The following is an 18,361-nucleotide window of genomic DNA, read 5'->3' as shown; positions in this document are numbered from 1 at the left end:
AAAAAAAAGCAGCAAAAAGCAGTCGGGGGGAGGAGCAGGAATAGATTTCCGTCAGGATGTGCCTGACCTGTTTTTTTCAATTTCAGTAATTAGAAAGGCAGTCGGCCTGTAGGAATTATTCATAAACTGCAGGAGCTGTGCAGTATACATTTATGTTAAACATGTCAAATCCAATTGAAATCATGCCTGCCAGCACCATATTCCATAAACACACTTTTCTGCAACAATTTCCCAGCTCTCAGCAGCCCATTAATACTTCCTTTAATAGCAATCTACCACGGATTCGAATCAGGGACGGTCCATTGCACTAATTGCTCTGTTAGGTGAGCATCATGGACTTAAAAAAAAAAAAAATCATTAACAAAAATAAAAGCCCTTCAGGCCAGTCCTCCAGAAAGATTTCATTTCAATCTATATTTTAAGTAGACTTTGTTCCTTGTTTCTGTGGACAAACCCCTGATATTGTCAGTGCATTAAGGAAGGCTCTGGTAGCTGGGTCACTGCTGGTGATGGCTCCACCAGGGACAGGAACCAGCTCCACCCCACATCTGAGGCCCTGCACTGCAGTGAGCAGGGCTCCAGCTCAGCACCCAGCATCTGCATCCTGCCTTGGAAATGGAGCTGGGATCAGCCACGATTCCTCTCCCCCTTGCTGGCTTGCTTGTGGTAAATCTCACATTAGCCACGACGAGGTGATGTCTAACACTGAGTCATCAGGCCCACAGCATCTGCCTGCTCCAGAGTGGAGGCACTGCCATCTTCCAGAGCCTTCCAGAAACCACAGAGAAGTCTACAGAAATCAAGATCCAGTGAGTCCTTCTATGGCATGGGGTTTTCTCCATGTATAAAAAGTATCACCTAAAACGATGTTTCTGCTTTATGATATTGCATTTTAAAATAAATACAAAGAGTAAATCAATGCATTTATTTTACAGTTGAGACATTTTGACAAGTTTATAATGAAAGCAGAGGTTTTTCCCTTGATGCTGACACTAACCCCAGCACAGGTTGCACCCATACCCACAGCAGTGCAGACCCTGGGCTGGGGCAGGGAAATGGGCAAAGGAATTCAGTGTCTTGTTACAGATCTTGAAAATCTTTAAGAAAGTGGAAGAAATAAATCCCCTGTGCACAGCAGGAAACAGAAGCCCAAAAGGGAGTGAATTGCTGAGGCACTGATAATCATCAAATTGAGGTGTCGAGCAGCAAGAACTCTGTCCCCCTCCCCTTCCACATCACTGCCTTCAGCCCACACCCCTCCTGCCCCCAGCCCCATCCTCAGAGTCCCCTGGCTCAGAGGCTGCTCTGAAGGTCAGCCAGTCCATCCAAAGCAGGACAGACTGAGCCTGCCTTATTCCTGATGGCAGCTTCTCCAATCTTCTGGAAAGAGCTCTGAGGAACCTTCCCAGGGAACCCACCCCTGGGCTTAACCCACAGGCTGTACAGGAGCAGTTTTCAAAATTTGTTATCTAACATCAATCTTCCTTCAATTTAAGCTTTTTGTGTCTTGTCTGTATCCTCAACATGTAGAAAAAATTATTTCCCTCCTTTCAGAAGCATTTCATGCACAAGACTTATCTTGTCCTCCTCTTTGGTCTTCTTTTGGGACAAATAAACCTGTCCATTCAATTTTCTCCTCCTGACTGAAGTTGCTCTGTTCTGGGTTGTTCCTGTTGTTTGGACTTTCTGAAATTGCTGCCCAGCCTCCCCAACACCCCAGCTCAGGAATGGAGAACTTTCCAGCACCAATGAAACCCATCAATTGCAATATTGCCACCACCACCAATGTCTGTGCTTCATTTCTGCCTGTCCTGGAAAGTGGCATCGAAAGCCTCCCAAGGAGACACTGCCTCCAAACAGGACCTTCTTCACACGGAGGGAAATTGGGTCGTGTTGACATGATTTGTTCTTGACAAATCTGTGTTGACTGTTCCTCATCTCATTATCTTCCCATCAGCACTTACAAACAGTTGTTCGGTCAATTCCCAGGAAAATCTGGGGCAGGGATGGCAGGTGTGCGGTTCCCCAGCCTCTCCTTCGGCCAGGGACAAGCCCTGTGCCTGTCCCCTCTCCTCTGCACAGCACAAGAGAGAGCAGCTGGCAGGTTTGGTACGCTCCAGGCACTCTCCCAACACCCAGGTACAACACAGCAGCCCAGGGACAAGGCTCAGCATCACCACGAGCTCTGCAGCCCATTCCTTCCCTGGCTGTGCCCAGGCTCTCTGGCACGGGCTGGGCTGCTCTGCTCAGAGAGGGAAAATGCAAAAAGGCTCCATGTTCCTTAGCCTGGCACTGTGGTCACAGCCTCCCCTGCTCTGTGCCAAGCAGAGTTCTCCCCGTGCTGCCAGCTCCCCTCCCTGCTCACAGCTCCGCTCGTATCAGCTTTTCCTGTCCCTGCACACTTCTCTCCTGGGGCTGCCAGGTATAACCTGACCCAGTTTCTATTCCTTCTCATGCCTGAGGTCCAGGAGGACCTGTCAACACAGTCAGGTTCCCCCAGGGACAAGAGCAGCAACAGGATCAGGGTGTGGTGCCAGCTCTGCACACCTGCTGGACAGCAACAGTTGGTAACATTACCTTGCTTTAAATTTAGAGCTCAGGGTGGTGCTGTCACACGTTTGGAAGCAGCCCGAGCTCAGGGCCAGCACATCACACACACCTTGGCTGGCACCAGCGGTCCCACACTCCATGGGCTCACATGAACACTCTGTGCTCTCCCCACAGCTCCCTTTGCACAGCCCGTGGAGCTCTCCCACCTCTGATCTGCTCCTTGGCTCACAAACACTGGCCAAGTGAAGAAATTAAACCATCCACATTTAGAGATTCAAAGTCAGAAAAGGGTTTAAAAAGTAGGCTCTTAATTATTTCCTTACATATTTTGAGACATGATCTTTACACACAGATCAGATTTTTTAAGTTCTTCAGGTTTGGGGAAAGAGCCCTATTTATCCCTGAAGATAATTAATCAATAAACAATACTTACATCTGTCAGTGACACTTCACAAAATAATTGTGCTTAGGATCACACCATCCCATACAATGAACTGAGACTAAATACCACCTGCAGCCAAACCAAATTGCATTTCTGGGTTAAGGATCAGTCTGTGATGGGAAGGAACACACAGAGCAGCCTCAGTGAGTGCACACTGAGAGCACAAACTTCAGCCTGCTCTGCCCACCAGTCAGGACACACATTCCATTGACAGAGACTGAGATGGGCTGACACTGTGGCTGTCCAGGTGAAACCCCACATTCCATTTTGGGAAGACAAGGTAAGACAGAGTATCTTTGTCTGGGGCTCGCCAAGCCAGCCCTGAAAGCGGCAGAGGAAAGGTCTCTGTGCACACTGAGGCACGGCACCGACCAGCTCTGAGCCTGCCAACCAAACGGCACCTGGAGCCACAGGTGTCCTGGGCCAAGAAAAACGAGTGCCACGCTCAGCCCTCGGGCTCTGGGCCCAAGCTGGAGGGTCAGCAGGGTGGAAGAGGGATGGCCCTCTCCAGAGTGGGACAATCATCAAATGGTTGTTTAATCCAACCACGAGCTGGTTGCTGGCAGGAGGGGTCGTCCCCTTCTCCCTCCTCCTCTCCCAGCTGTGGATCCTCATTGCCAGGTCCAGTCCCAGAGCAGCCAGGGCCAGTGCCAGCCTGGGGCTCAGAGCCACCACAGCTCAAACCACTGACTGTGCCCAGAAGCTGCACCCAAAGCCTTCAGAGGATGACACTTCTGTCACGCTGACACTGCCACGTTGTGGTCAGCTAAAAAGGGTTTTGTGGACCACTGATTTTTCCACCTCCCTCTCCTGGATTTAAAGAAAATGAAGGACCAAACATCACCTCTGCTAAATCACAGAATCATACCTGTCCATTTACTCTGGTCCTTGTCCCCTCCACTCTCTTGCTCCTTGGGAGGCTCCTCAGCATCGCCAGCTGTTTCACTGGGCCCTTCCACATCTTCACTGGCTTCTTCTGAAACAAGAAAGGCACAAATTGTGACACAGGCATGGAGGGCAGAACAGAAGAACAGGCAGCTGCCAGTGAGTAAGAGCAACAGCTAAGGCTGTGCACAAGTGTTGGGTGCCAGGTATGAACTGCACCCAGTGCTCTTCCACACACCTGCTTGATGGTCAAGACAGAAACTGTAAAGAACCAAGAGATGAAGTCAAGAATCTCGCCTGCTTCAACCACCTGGAGCTACAGAGGTTCCCTCAGGTGTCATGTACAGTGACAGGGCTGTCTACACAGCAAGGGTCTACCCAGCCACGTCAGGGATTATGGAAGCATAAGGGAGTGACTGGAGCCTCCAGCACCTTCAGCCTCCTCCTTCCTCCTCCTCCCCATCCCAAGCAGGGTGCAGTACAGCCCCTGGTCACCCAGATGTCCACTGCAGACACACGACACCCTCCTGCTCAGCCTCAGCCCCAGCCCAGAGGCACAAGGGCAATGTGCTGGCAGCCTTGCCCCCATCCCAGGAAGGGGAAGAGCCTGCAAAGCCAGGCAGCACCAGGTGCCAAAGCACAGAGGAAATGCTGGAGAAGTGCTGAAAGCCCAGGACAAAACACAGAGCACTGTGGTCCAGCCCATAACAACAGTGTGGGCACAGAGGTGTCAGCCTGCTGTGGGCAGCTCCACTCCAAGGCACCTGGCCAGGTGGGACACTGGGAGTGAGACCTGTGGCTGCCAGACCCCACACTGGGGTGTAACCCCACATTACCATCTACAATTATGGGTATCAATGTACAGTGCCTGTAACTGACAGGGCTTACCCCTCCACTGGGCTAAAAGGGCACTTTTAGGTTATTACATCCATTGTTAGGCAGGATAGTTCAGAAATTTAACTCACATTATCTGGTCATGGTAAACCCCATGAACCCATGCAATCCTAACGGGTTCAAGCACCAACTCCCATCCTCCTCCCAACAAAGACAAGGCTAGAAATTCAGATTAAAATATATATTAGCAGCTTGCAGATACGCAGCAGTGCCCTTTGAGGATATGACAACCTAAATTGGGAGTGAGAGGGGAGATGGGCAGCAGTGCTGACAAAGGCATCCAACATGTGTAAAGACACACATCACTGGTGGAGGGGTGAGATGGGCAGTCTGCCATGTGAGCTGAGTGCTCAAGTTTGCTGGGAGAAGGGCTGTGAAACCAGCAGCTGGGTTCAGATTTCAGAAATTAAAATTCCAGTCTTTTTTCCACTCCAGGGTAAAAACACAACAAACCATCCCCACCCCAACCCCACGACCCTGGTGCTTTCAAACCACTTCACACAGGGCAAGAGTGTCCCTTCAGCTGGGGCAACTGCTGTGGAAGCAGATTTTAGCTGGTTTTATTAAAAACCTTTGGTAATGGGTTTCTATATTTAATTTAAACCATCATTTTAACCGTTCTCTGCTGGCTCAGGTGCTCCGAGGGCCCCCAGGACCGTGTGAGGAGATGGCCCCCGCTGCCCATGGCCTGCAGCCCATCACCCCCTGCCCTGGCCCCGCTCCCCCAGCGTGCAGCCCCAGCCCAGAGCCCCCAGCCCGGCTGAACAAAGGGCTCCCGGTGCAGCAGCACTCCCAGCTGCCACCCGGAGGTGTCAGCATCGGCATGGGAGGAAGAGGAAGGGCGAGCCAGGCTCAGCCCCTGGCTGGGCTCTAACCTGAGCATGTGGAAATAATACGTGTCTTCCAGTGTGCTGTCTGGCTCGAGGGGAATAAAATAGGACATTCATAAGCAGTTACACCATCTGTCTTTATACCATCATCATCATCATCAACAAGGGAAAAAATAGCTCTTTAAAATGGATGAAAGCCCAGGCTGACAGTAACCGGAAAAATGTGAGCTATGAATACCAATAACAGGAGAAAATGATTAAAAAACAAGGCTACAAACAGCAGGTCCCCAGCACGGCTGGGCTGCAGCTCCTTGTGTCCACCCACCACCACCAGGCTGGACGGAGCCCCCACATCTCTGGCAATGAGCACCCCACAGTCCTGCACCAGGAGCTGTCCCCCTGAGCACACAAACTGCTCCTGGCCCAACACCCTCTGCTAGGCACAGGGCAGGGAGCAGATCCAGCTGCAAACCCTCCTCCTGCTCCACCCTCGGCTGGCTTTTTGCTGAAAAGTAGTTTTTCTAAAGCAGGATGGGAAGGGAGCAGAGTCTAAGACATCGACCCAGGGAGGTTCTGAACCAGCTCAGGTCAGTCCTTGTGCCATCCCTGCCCAGCTCCTCCATGCCAGGGCTCCTGGCACAGAGCCCTGGGGAGGGGAGGCACTAACCCCACCTGCCCCGCGATCCCCTTCAGCAGACTCCTCTGCTCAGCCTGGCTGTGCCACAGCCACCAGCGCTGCCCCAGGCACATGGGGACAGCCAGCCCAGCCCCGAGCTGGCTCTGACCCTGGGGGAACTGTCCACATCTGCCCCAGCTGCTGCCCAGCAGCCTCAGCACCGACAGTGGAAGCAGCAAAGGCAGCAAAGCCCTCCCTGACAGCTCTGTGCCACGCTGTCTGCACAGGGTGCAGGCAGGTCTGCAAGGCAAACACCTGTGAGAGGGCACCCAGCCATGCCCTGTGCTTGCTGGGGGCAGCCCTGTCTGGGAACACGGCCAGAGCACGCCTGGCAGGAAAGGTCTGCTCCTCCCTCAGTGCACTGCACAGCCCGGAGCTGCCATGGCCACTGCACACTGTGACACTGCAAACTGTGACACTGCAAACTGAGTCACACTGCAAAATGTGACACTGAAAACTGTCACACTGCAAACTGTGACACTGCGAAGTGTGTGACACAACAAACTGTCACACTGCACACTGTTACACTGCAAAATGTCACACGGTAAACTGTGTCACACTGCAAACTGTGACACTGCAAAATGTGGCACTGCAAACTGTCACACTGCAAACTGTGACACTGCGAAGTGTGTGACACAACAAACTGTGTCACACTGCAAACTGTGACACTGCAAACTGTTTTACACTGCAAAATGTCACACTGCAAACTGTGTCACACTGCAAACTGTCACACTGCAAAATGTCACACTGCACAGTCACACTGCAAACTGTGTCACACTACAAACTGTGCCACTGCACACTGTCACACTGCAAAGTGTGTCACACTGCACAGTCACACTGCAAACTGTGTCACACTGTCACACTGTCACACTGCAAACTGTCACACTGCAAACTGTGTCACACTACAAACTGTGCCACTGCACACTGTGACACTGCACACTGAGTCACACTGCAAACTGTGTCACACTGTCACACTGTCACATTGCAAACTGTCACACTACAAACGGTCACACTGCAAACTGTGACACTGCAAACGGTGTCACACTACAAATTGTGCCACTGCAAACTGTCACACTGCACACTGTGTCACACTGCACACTGTGTCACACTGCAAAATGTCACACTGCACAGAGTCACACTGCAAACTGTGTCACACTGTCACACTGTCACACTGCACACTGTCACACTGCAAACTGTGACACTGCAAACTGTGTCACACTGCACACGGTGTCACATTGCACACTGAGTCACACTGCACACTGTGTCACACTGTCACACTGTCACATTGCAAACTGTGACACTGCACATTGTGTCACACTGCACACTGTCACACTGCACACTGAGTCACACTGCACAGAGTCACACTGCAAACTGTGCCACTGCAAACTGTGTCACACTACACACTGTGTCACACTGCACACTGTCACACTGCACACTGTCACACAGCACACTGTGACACTGCACACTGAGTGACACTGCACACTGAGTCACACTGCACACTGTGTCACACTGCACACTGTCACACTGCACACTGAGTCACACTGCACACTGTCACATTGCACACTGAGTCACACTGCACACTGTGTCACACTGTCACACTGTCACATTGCAAACTGTCACACTGCACACTGTCACACTGCAAACTGCCACACTGCAAACTGTGTCACACTGCACACTGAGTCACACTGCACACTGTCACACTGCCCACTGTGACACTGCATGGCCAGAGCCCAGCACTGTCCTTGGGAACAGCCACAGGACCCACTGCAGCACAGAGTGCACAACACCCCAGCACCAGCTCCTGAGGCTGCACGAGCAGTGGTCAGCAGGATGCAGGGAGCTTCCAAACCACCCTGACCTTTGCTTCCCTTCCTCCCCAAAGGCTGTTCGGACTTCAGAGGGGCAAGAGCTGCTGCTGTAGGGCTTGTATGGGGGAATCATGTCCCTGGGAAATCCAAACAACACACCCTGTGCACAGGTTCCCATGCCAGAGCTCCATCCCTGAGTTCATGGCACTTCATGAATAACTTTTAGAAGGAATTTTCCAGCTGGCTCAGTCAACACTGGGCTCAGGTCAACACTGAGAACAAGGAAGTGTAGCCCCTGGAGCCAAAGGGGCTGCTCTTGCATCCCAATCCACCTGCCCCACACAAAATCCTAGGCAGAGTCTTTGCTTCCTTCATGAATAAACCATTTTAGAGAGCAGTATTTCCTTTTAATTTAAAATTAAACCATTCACTAAATGGGGGGGCAGGCAGGGGGGAGGAGGCAGAAGAGCAGGAGAAGAGCCTGGAAAATCACAAGTATCTGACTTGTGCAGAGGTCAGGGAACCTCTGACTCAGTCACACACCCAAATGAACCCCAAATGCCACGTGCAATTGCACAGGGTCACACCACTGAGGTCTGGCCCTTCCCACACCCAGGAGGTTCCAGAGCTGGAGAAGTCAGGAAATGCTGATGGGATCCAGAGCAGCCTGAACAGCCGTAGACCTCATTTCTCACCTCGCCTTCCCCCAGCCAGGCTTTCCTTAACAAACCCAGATCTCTTATCCGAAGGGATAAAGGGCATTTCTGGGGTGGTGGAAATGCAGGCATGGGAAAGAGCGTGCGCTGCCTCTCCACCCTCCGGCAGGCTTGAGAGCTGAGAAACATTAGCTGTCATGAACCACAATCAAATCAGGTTTGAAATATTTAGCAGTGGCTTGGAAAATGTGGCGGTGCAGCTCTGACAGGCGAGATGTGCAGACACCCATTTTCCATTATAATGGAAATATCAAGCCTGTTCTGAATATGTATAACCTAGAAAAATGTATTGATTTTTCATTCGGCATTAAAAAAATGAAATACCCTGCAGCTGTCAAAAGCCTTTTGTTAAAAGCTCATCTTTCCTGGAATGAGGTTTACCAGAAACAAGTTTTAATTGTACACAGGGTCTCTCCTTTGGAACAAAAAGAATCTGTGACGCTCCTTTTTTCAGGGTAAGTAGCCAGAAAAGCTGACAGAAAGCCAGGTGCTGCTGGCTGCTGGCTGGGCACGGTGGCCGTGGCACGGTGGCCACGGGCATGGCCCAAGGGGTGCCCAGCACTGGGCCACCACCCATCCACCCACCCCACAGCTCAACTGCTTCAGCTGGGGCAGAACGGAGTGCCCAGGGCCTGGCACAGAGGTTTGGGCTCACAGGGATCGATGCCCTCCTGCATCCTGAGAGCCCAGGATGAGCTGTGCCCTGAGCTGAGCCAGGGCCACCTGCTGCAGCTGGCTCAGGGAGGGCCACCAAGGGCACAGGGAGGGCCACCAGGGGCACAGGGAGGGCCACCAGGGGCACAGGGAGGGTACCCCCACCCCATGCCATGCCCATGGCCCAGGGCACTCTGCTGTGGCACCAGAGCAGGGATGGAGCCCACACGGGGGCTGACCTCAGCTCCCACTCCCAGTGCACGGATGTGCTGCAACACCATCTGTGCCAGCTCCTGACAGGATTACTCCACATCAGCTTGCTCATTCCTACCGAAAGGAAATGCAGGAGCCGAGAAGTGCAAAGGCAGCACCCAGCAAGGCTACGAGAGCAATGCCACGGAGCTCCAGCCCGGATGCAAAGCTGGTGGGTGAGTCCCACCTGACAAAGGGCTGCAGGAAAACAATATCACACCACAGGTACCTTGGTTTAATGGCACTTATTTCCCAGACAGCTCCACTCCAGAGCACGGCAGAGCATTTCTGCTGCTTTCACTGACAAACACAAACTGCTGGCTGTGGTGTGCTCAGCTGACACAGACATCAGAGAGGCACAGAACTGTTTTGGCTTGGGAGAGACCTTCAAGACCACCTTGTTCCAAACCCCTGACACAAGCAGGGACACCTTCCACTGACCAGGTTGCTTCAAACTCCATCAAACCCGGCCTTGAACACACACAGGGATGGAGCATGCACAGCCAAGAGCCCCTTCCCTGGGAGAGCATCACCATTCTCCCACTCCCTAGGAACAAGGCTGTCCATAATTTCTGCAAACTGGGCTGTATTTTAAGCCAGTGAGACCCAACAGGGACTTACCCCCTTTAATTTCAGCGGGAGTAGAAAGGTTGCTGTTATTTTCACACATGAAACATAAAAAAAAAAGGCAAATTCCTTGAGCATGTTTGTAGTGGAGCGTGATGTGATTGTGTTGTCATTTATGGGAAATAATCGCAAGCCCATCTCTCCCTTTCCCCCCATTTTCCAGTCCAAATAACCATGAAAAATTACACTTCAATGTCAGGAGGACAACAAAGGAGGGGCTTTCTCCTGCGGCTTGACGGCTTTTCAGCCTCCCCTTTCTTGGACAAAAACTACCTTCAATTCTGCTTCATTTTAAATGTGATCTAACAAATGCATCTTGACAAGTTCCTTTCTCTTTTTCTTTTAAACAGTATTTTGCACAGTTTAACCTAGCTCCAATGTGGAATCAGCTGGAAAGGAGATGCATGCAAAAACACAAACACAGATCAAACAGCAAAACAAAAGAGCCCATCTCCAGCTCCAGGTCTGCAGGGAGAGGACAGAGCTGTCTCCACACAGAGACCTGCAGGACGAGGTCCAGAGACAAAGGGGACAGTGGGAGGAAGAGGATGGAGGAGCTGATGGCAGAGGTGACAAGGCAGGAGCACAGGAAAGGTGCCCAGCCCCAGTTTGTGAGGGAAGGCATCCCTGGCCTTCTCTAAAGACACACGGTGGAACTGCTCAAGCTCACAATGGCAGGTTTTGCAGAACTGGAACCATTAGGGTTGGAAAAGCCCTCTAAGACTGAGTCTCACTGCTCCTCCAGCACTGCCAAGGCTTCCACTGCCCCATGTCCCCAAGTGCCACATCCACGTGGGTTCTAAATCCTGCCAGGGATGGCCACTCTACTGCCCTGGGTAGCTGTGCCAGGGCTGGACAGCCCTTCCCAAGAAGGAATTTTCCCAATACACGACCTCATTTCCCTGGCACACCCCGAGGCCGTTTCCCCTTATCCTGTCACTTGTTCCTTGTGAGAAGGGCACTGCAGGCTCTCAGCACTCTGTGCCAGTGGAGCAAGAGGAGCTCTGTGCTCACTGGGAATACAGGCTCACTTCAGAAAAACTGGGGAGATCCGCAAACACAACCAGTGCTGATGCCAGGCTGAAGTTAATACCCAACTTTAGCAACTTCGCAGCAAGGTACATCTTGAGAACACTGTAACTATAACAAAAATGAGCTATAATTAATTCATGCTTAGCCTTAGGGGCTGAATATGCACAGGAGAGCTCCCAACAACCTTAACCCATCATTTCACAAACCATACTTAAATGAAACACCAAAATGTCCTCTTTCTGTTTAGTTTTTTTTTTTTTTTAAATATACAACTCCTACTCTGTTCTCCCTCTCCATGGTGTTGCTCCAAGGAAAAGTTAATTAATGTCTTGCTGACCCTCTTTCTTCCCCTCCCCAACTGTTTCTCAATCTCAGCATGTTTGGAGTTCTTTTAAGCTCAGCTAAAAACTTAGGAAAGCCATAATTGCAGTGCCCTGGTTTGCAGACCATTGAAATACCCCAGCAGCCCATGGCACCACAAGTTCCCAGCAGAGATGGGCAGTGCTGGGGCTGGCCCAGGGCAGGGCAGCAGGGACTGCAGAGCCAGGGCTGGGGCAAGCCCAGGAGCCCTGAGAGGGACAAGGCAACCAGAGCCAGCAGGCTGGACGACACTTTGGTACCACAGCAGCTGTGTGGGCTCACCAGGCAGAAACCACGGCCGGCCAGAGCTGCAGGAGCAAAGCTTTTGGTGTGGATGGTCATGGTCTCACTTGAGGGCAGCCCCTCACAGCCAGTCCTGTCAGCCGACAGTGCCAGCACCCTCAGAGCTCCCTGACACCAAGCACACTCGGGCTGGTGCAGAGCAGGGAGCAGGTGGCACAGGTGAGCTCCTGCATGCACACAGGTGAGCTCCTGCATGCGCACAGGTGAGCTCCTGCATGCACAACCAACACCTGCAGGGGAAAACAGGGAGGGAGCATCCCCAGCTCTGCAGCCAAGGGGCACTGGGGGCTTGGGGGGTCCCACACCACCCTGCAGGCATGGCAGGGATGGCCACAGCCTGGCTGGGCTGCTCCTCCCTGCCTTTGGGTTAGTGGCACTGGCAAAACGTCAGTAATTGCTTTTCCCCTTGTACTAACGAGCTTTCAGCAGCAGCGACTTCAGCTTCCTGGAGCCAGCAGCCCCTTTTTCTCCACCTCTCCTGGCTTCGGGTAATTGAAAGCGACTGCAATTTCAGCGCTGGCTCTCCAGCACTCAGCTGCACCCGCAGGTCAGGGGATGTCAAGTGAAGCCTTTCCCCTCAGCTCCCAGCACTGCACGCACCCAGGGAGCCAGGGGAGCCAGGGCCCCGAGAACGGGCACGGTGACAGGGGCACTGAGAGCCAGGGGAGCCAGGAATGGGCACTGAGAGCCAGGGGAGCCAGGAATGGGCACTGAGAGCCAGGAATGGGCACTGAGAGCCAGGGGAGCCAGCAATGGGCACTGAGAGCCAGGAATGGGCACTGAGAGCCAGGGGATCCAGGAATGGGGATGACAGGGGCACTGAGAGCCAGGGGAACCAGGAATGGGCACTGAGAGCCAGGGGAGCCAGGAATGGGCACTGAGAGCCAGGGGAGCCAGCAATGGGCACTGAGAGCCAGGGGAGCCAGGAATGGGCACTGAGAGCCAGGGGAACCAGGAATGGGCACTGAGAGCCAGGGGAACCAGGAATGGGCACTGAGAGCCAGGGGAGCCAGGAATGGGCACTGAGAGCCAGGAGAGCCAGGAATGGGGCACTGAGAGCCAGGAGAGCCAGGAATGGGCACTGAGAGCCAGGAGAGCCAGGAATGGGCACTGAGAGCCAGGGGAGCCAGGAATGGGCACTGAGAGCCAGGGGAGCCAGCAATGGGCACTGAGAGCCAGGGGAGCCAGGAATGGGCACTGAGAGCCAGGGGAACCAGGAATGGGCACTGAGAGCCAGGGGAACCAGGAATGGGCACTGAGAGCCAGGGGAGCCAGGAATGGGCACTGAGAGCCAGGGGAACCAGGAATGGGCACTGAGAGCCAGGGGAACCAGGAATGGGCACTGAGAGCCAGGGGAGCCAGGAATGGGCACTGAGAGCCAGGAGAGCCAGGAATGGGGCACTGAGAGCCAGGAGAGCCAGGAATGGGCACTGAGAGCCAGGGGAGCCAGCAATGGGCACTGAGAGCCAGGAATGGGCACTGAGAGCCAGGGGAACCAGGAATGGGCACTGAGAGCCAGGGGAACCAGGAATGGGCACTGAGAGCCAGGAGAGCCAGGAATGGGCACTGAGAGCCAGGAGAGCCAGCAATGGGGCACTGAGAGCCAGGGGAGCCAGGAATGGGCACTGAGAGCGAGGAATGGGCACTGAGAGCCAGGGGAGCCAGCAATGGGGCACTGAGAGCCAGGGGAGCCAGGAATGGGCACTGAGAGCCAGGGGAGCCAGGAATGGGGGTGACAGGGGCACTGAGAGCCAGGAGAGCCAGGAATGGGCACTGAGAGCCAGGAGAGCCAGGAATGGGCACTGAGAGCCAGGGGAGCCAGGAATGGGCACTGAGAGCCAGGAATGGGCACTGAGAGCCAGGGGAGCCAGGAATGGGCACTGAGAGCCAGGGGAGCCAGGAATGGGCACTGAGAGCCAGGAATGGGCACTGAGAGCCAGGAATGGGCACTGAGAGCCAGGGGAACCAGGAATGGGGCACTGAGAGCCAGGAGAGCCAGGAATGGGCACTGAGAGCCAGGGGAGCCAGGAATGGGGATTACAGGAGCACTGAGAGCCAGGGGAACCAACAATGGGGATTACAGGGGCACTGAGAGCCAGGGGAACCAGCAATTGGGTTCATCCCCCAGGCACAGATACAGTGAACAGCCAAGGGAACCCAGCACAGCCCCACTGCAGCCTGCACCACAATGAACTGCACAGCCCTGCCAACCCTCACTTCTGGTTTTCTCCTTTAATTTAAAACAATAGATGGGCTTCTTGTCAAGGAAACTATACCTTCATTCTCATTTTTTTGTAGCATCACAAAACCCTCTCCCCTGTGACGCCCGTGTCTCCTGACACACCATGTAAGATCTTCCACTTGTCCTCAGATCTCAGGCAGTAACAGAGGATGGCTGCTCCAGCTCCCCAGTGAAACACAGAGGACCAAGAAAAGGGGAAGAGCCCAGAGCAGCTCCCAGTGAGACACGAGAGGGTACTGGTGCTCTCAAGCTGCCTGGGCCATCCAGGGGCTGGGCAGCCAGAGCCCTGCAGCCCCCAGGATGGTGCTGCTGTGTGCAGCCCCTGAGCCTGTCCCCCTAACCAGGGCACACCTGGTGCTCTGGGGACTGGATCTGCTCCTGGAACCTGCAGCAAGGCGCATGCACAGGTGGTGACTCCAGCAGAGGCCTGTGATAAGAATTTATTTCTCTCAATTACAGGCGTTTGTCCCCAGCCCCAGTTCATCAGCACAGCACAGGCGAGTCAATGAAAGCCCCGTAATGCCCTAATCAGATGCACAGAGACTTCCTGCAGCTGCCTCCTGCTCCCAAAATCACTGCAACTTTGGGATGTGGGTTTCCATCCTGCCCTCTCTCTGCTCCCTGTGCTCCATGGCAGCCCAGGGTGGTTCCCCTGCCGGGTCTGAGGCGCTGCCTTGTGCTGCACATGTGTGTGGAGGGACAGGTAATGCAGGATGTGCTTCATCTCCATGCCCACGGGAACCCCTCTGTGCCAGAAGCTTCCAAGGGTGAGTTATAGATTTTCAGGTTCAGTTTTTTGGGTTTGAGTTTGATACAAAAATATTTGTTCCCTCTACCCCAAACCCATTCTGAAATAACTGGTGAACGTCCTGAGCAGATAGAGAAGGGTCTAAATACTGCCCTCACAGAGTAAATGTATTGTGAAAATGCCAGGGAAAAATCACTGCTGAGCTCCTTTTGGAAAAACAGCACCTCTGCTTTTGGAACCCTCTGCTTTTGGAACCCTCTGTTTTGGAAGTGCCAGGCTGCACGGGCAGTGCCCAGGACAGGTGATGTCCCCTCTCTCTGGGATGGCTCTGAGCTGTGGCCATTGGGTTTAGAGCCCAACCCTCCTTCCCCGTGCACAGGGAGCCCCAGGAGCAGGCTGTGAACCCCAGGCTGTGCCCCCAGGCTGGCAGAGCCATCCCTGCAGCCCCTCAGCCAGCTCTGGCAGCAGCAGCCCAGGCTCACGGCACAGGGACACTCCTGCAGCCTGCTCCAGAGAGCATCGATCCAGCACACACTTGGTGCCTTCAAAGTTGTTTATGATCAATATGCAAATTGCCCATGGCATTGATCCGGTATTAATTTTCAATTAGGGAATCCACAAGGGGTCTCCCAGGGTCAATATCCAACAATCCAAGGTAACTCCACAGTGGAGTCTGTGGGACTGACGCTGCCCAGGGCCTGGGGCTGCTCCTGCACCTCCTGTCCCCATCCCTATGGACAGTCCTGATGCCAGTCTGGCACCTGGGGCAAGCCCCTGCCAGCTGGATTTGGGCAGCAGCCTCCAACCTACACGCTGTGTGAGTCTCCTGTGCTAACACTGCTGGTACTGCTGGTGTGGGACAGCCCAGGGCAGGGCTGTGACAGCACACCCGCAGTCAGGGCTGGGTCAAGGGGCTCCAGAGCCCCCCAGGGACACAGCAAACCCCAAATGCTGCCTTACACCACAGAACACGAGTTACAGAATCCTGAGCATCTCCAAAGGCATATAAAGGAGTGGGAAAGGTGCCCGTGTATTACACAAAGGTTCCAAAAAGCGAAAGAACTGAAAGTGTCTTGAAAGTCTAGAGGAACATGGCCCTTCCCAGCAATGGGACCCATCCCACCAGCCATGCTCCCAGCTCCCTGGCTGTGGGAGGCCCAGAGTGCACTGGAGAGGGAAGGTGATGTCCCCTCCACACAGAGGTGACGGTGTCCCTGAGGTGATGTCCCCTGTGCACCAGCCGGGCTGTGCCCACCCACGGCTCCACCACTCACTGTGCTAACCAGCACATTAGCTACCCAGGCTAATTGGTTTATGGATAACATTAATTACCATGTTGCTCATTAATGGATGAAATCTTTATTGGTTCCATTGATCAGCGGGACTTGTTAGCCGGCCTCCTAACCAATGGCGGATGTAACAAGCTCTCTTATTGGCATATCAATTAATGCAATCAATTTCTGGCCAGCGGCTGCCATTCGCTTCCCTGCTTGTTAGACTGGGGGAGACAGAGTCATGTCAAGTAAGCATTTATTTAAAGGGTTTCTAATTCTTCTTGAGCTCACTTCCCAGCAGGCTTTCTGCCACACAAGGGTTTTCTGCCTCCAGAGACCTTCCCCTTTCCTCTGCTGCAGAATCAGATCTATGACAGTCCCTGCAAACTGAATCATTTCTGTGAAAATATTTATTGAGTCTGGCGAGTAGGAACACCACAGCCAGAGGTATGGGATTGACAAGTCAGACTGTGCAACCATCCCGACTGGGGAGGTTGGCAGCAGCACAAACCTGCTCCCCAAGGACAGATGGGCTCACCAGCCACGCCACAAAGCCTTCCTGCATATGGATTAATGCTAATTCCAGGGTCAGTTCCCCAAATTAGCATGATTTTGTCAGGGAACAGCCAGCCCTGGATAGTTCTGCCCTACCCCACCTCCCAGAGCAAACCAAGACCATGTCACATGAGGCTGCACCCACACCCCAGGCGGTGCTTGCAGCCACCTCCTCTGCCTCAGCCTGGAAAAGGAGCCCAGGATCACGCTGCTCATGGCAGGAATGAGCTGGAAAACCCACGGAGAAATGCCATGGGCTTATGTGAGCCTGACAGCCCTGGCAGAGCAGCCCTGACATGAACCTGCACACAGCTGTCATGGCATGGTGCAGACTGAGCCCTGAGCCCTTCCCCATGAGCAAGAAGGGGCTTGCAGGTAAGTGGACAGGAGCCAGTGATGCTCACAAGGAGTAAGAGCCTCTGCTCTGACCCTCAGGTGTCTGCTCTGTTTTCTTTTGGGGTACTGGCCAGAGGATGCTCACACAGAGTCAATCCCAGCCTGCTGGGCTGAGGCTCCCCTGCTGGCAAGAGGCCCCAGGTACCCACAGCAATTCCTCCTGGCCTGATCCCCACCCCACATCTTCACCCAAGTGACTGTGTGGGAAGGATCTTCCCCTCCAAACACAATAATAAATCAAACTTTATCAGAGCAGAACTATAAATCTGTGAAGACTCCAATAATTTCTAGCCATGGGAATAACACCACAAAAGTACTTTTTAAACTAATTACTCAGATTCTGAAGCGCTGCCCTAATGAGCCTTCCTTCTGCCCAGAACTTGCTAAGAGAAAAAAAAAATCTACCTTCAGTACAGTAATTACTGCTTTCCCCTTCAAACTTCTAACTGGAGATCAATGCTGCATTTTAAGACTCATTGATTTACAATTAGCCTGGCTTTCCTGCTAAAGTGTTTTTAAAGCAGAGTTTACTTTTATTTTATTTTGAAATCTCAAAGATCTGGTTCTTAGATTTTGCATCCTCGTGAGAGGTGTGCTGGGAGCTCATAGGGAGGCAGGCACACACTGGAACAGGAGAAGAAAACAGGCTTTGTCAGGCTGAGATTAAAAATAAGAGACTGAAATATTTCAGGGATAAACATGAAAAAAAGAAGAAAGAGGAAAAGAAACAAAGCTAGAGAAAATAAAGAAAAAGTGGAAAAATAAGAAACCTAATTGCAAGAAAGGTAAAAGTAAAGTGCAGGCTAAGGAGGGAGCGTCACTGCTGGTTGGCTTGGAGCTCTCACTGCTCTGTTGTTCATCAGCATCCTCAGGAAACTCAGCAGCAGCTTTGTGCATGTGTGCTAAACAAAGCCCTGGTTAAGAGCCGAGCGTGGCAGGCGGCGCCTGCGCAGCCCGGGCTGTGCAACCTGTCCCGTGAGGAGAGCTCCAGCAAGTGAGGCCATTAACAATTCCTCACTGATTGCTCCAAACATGCTTTCTCTGTGCCATAAAGATAATAGCTGCACAGATAGATCTGCCTGCTCCATCCTGCCTCCTCCCAGCCCCACATCACCCG

At 53.0% G+C, this 18,361-nt stretch overlaps 1 protein-coding gene across 5 annotated transcripts in view; it reads right to left on the bottom strand.

Annotated features, from left to right (window-relative positions):
* Window positions 1-18,361, bottom strand: part of ZFHX3 (zinc finger homeobox 3) — a 380,864-nt gene that overhangs the window by 23,260 nt on the left and 339,243 nt on the right. For 4 of the 5 annotated variants that reach the window (XM_033069696.2, XM_033069697.1, XM_033069698.2 and 1 more), the window contains one exon: window positions 3,861-3,968. In XM_033069696.2, the coding sequence (XP_032925587.1) occupies window positions 3,861-3,968 (108 nt within the window). The remainder of the gene's footprint in view (window positions 1-3,860; window positions 3,969-18,361) is intronic. The other variant, XM_033069700.2, reaches the window with a different exon arrangement.

This window comes from Catharus ustulatus, chromosome 11 (assembly GCF_009819885.2).
Source record: "Catharus ustulatus isolate bCatUst1 chromosome 11, bCatUst1.pri.v2, whole genome shotgun sequence".
Taxonomy (NCBI): Eukaryota; Metazoa; Chordata; class Aves; order Passeriformes; family Turdidae; genus Catharus; species Catharus ustulatus.
Note: the sequence above shows the minus strand (reverse complement) of the source record. Positions and strands in the feature narration are given on the sequence as shown.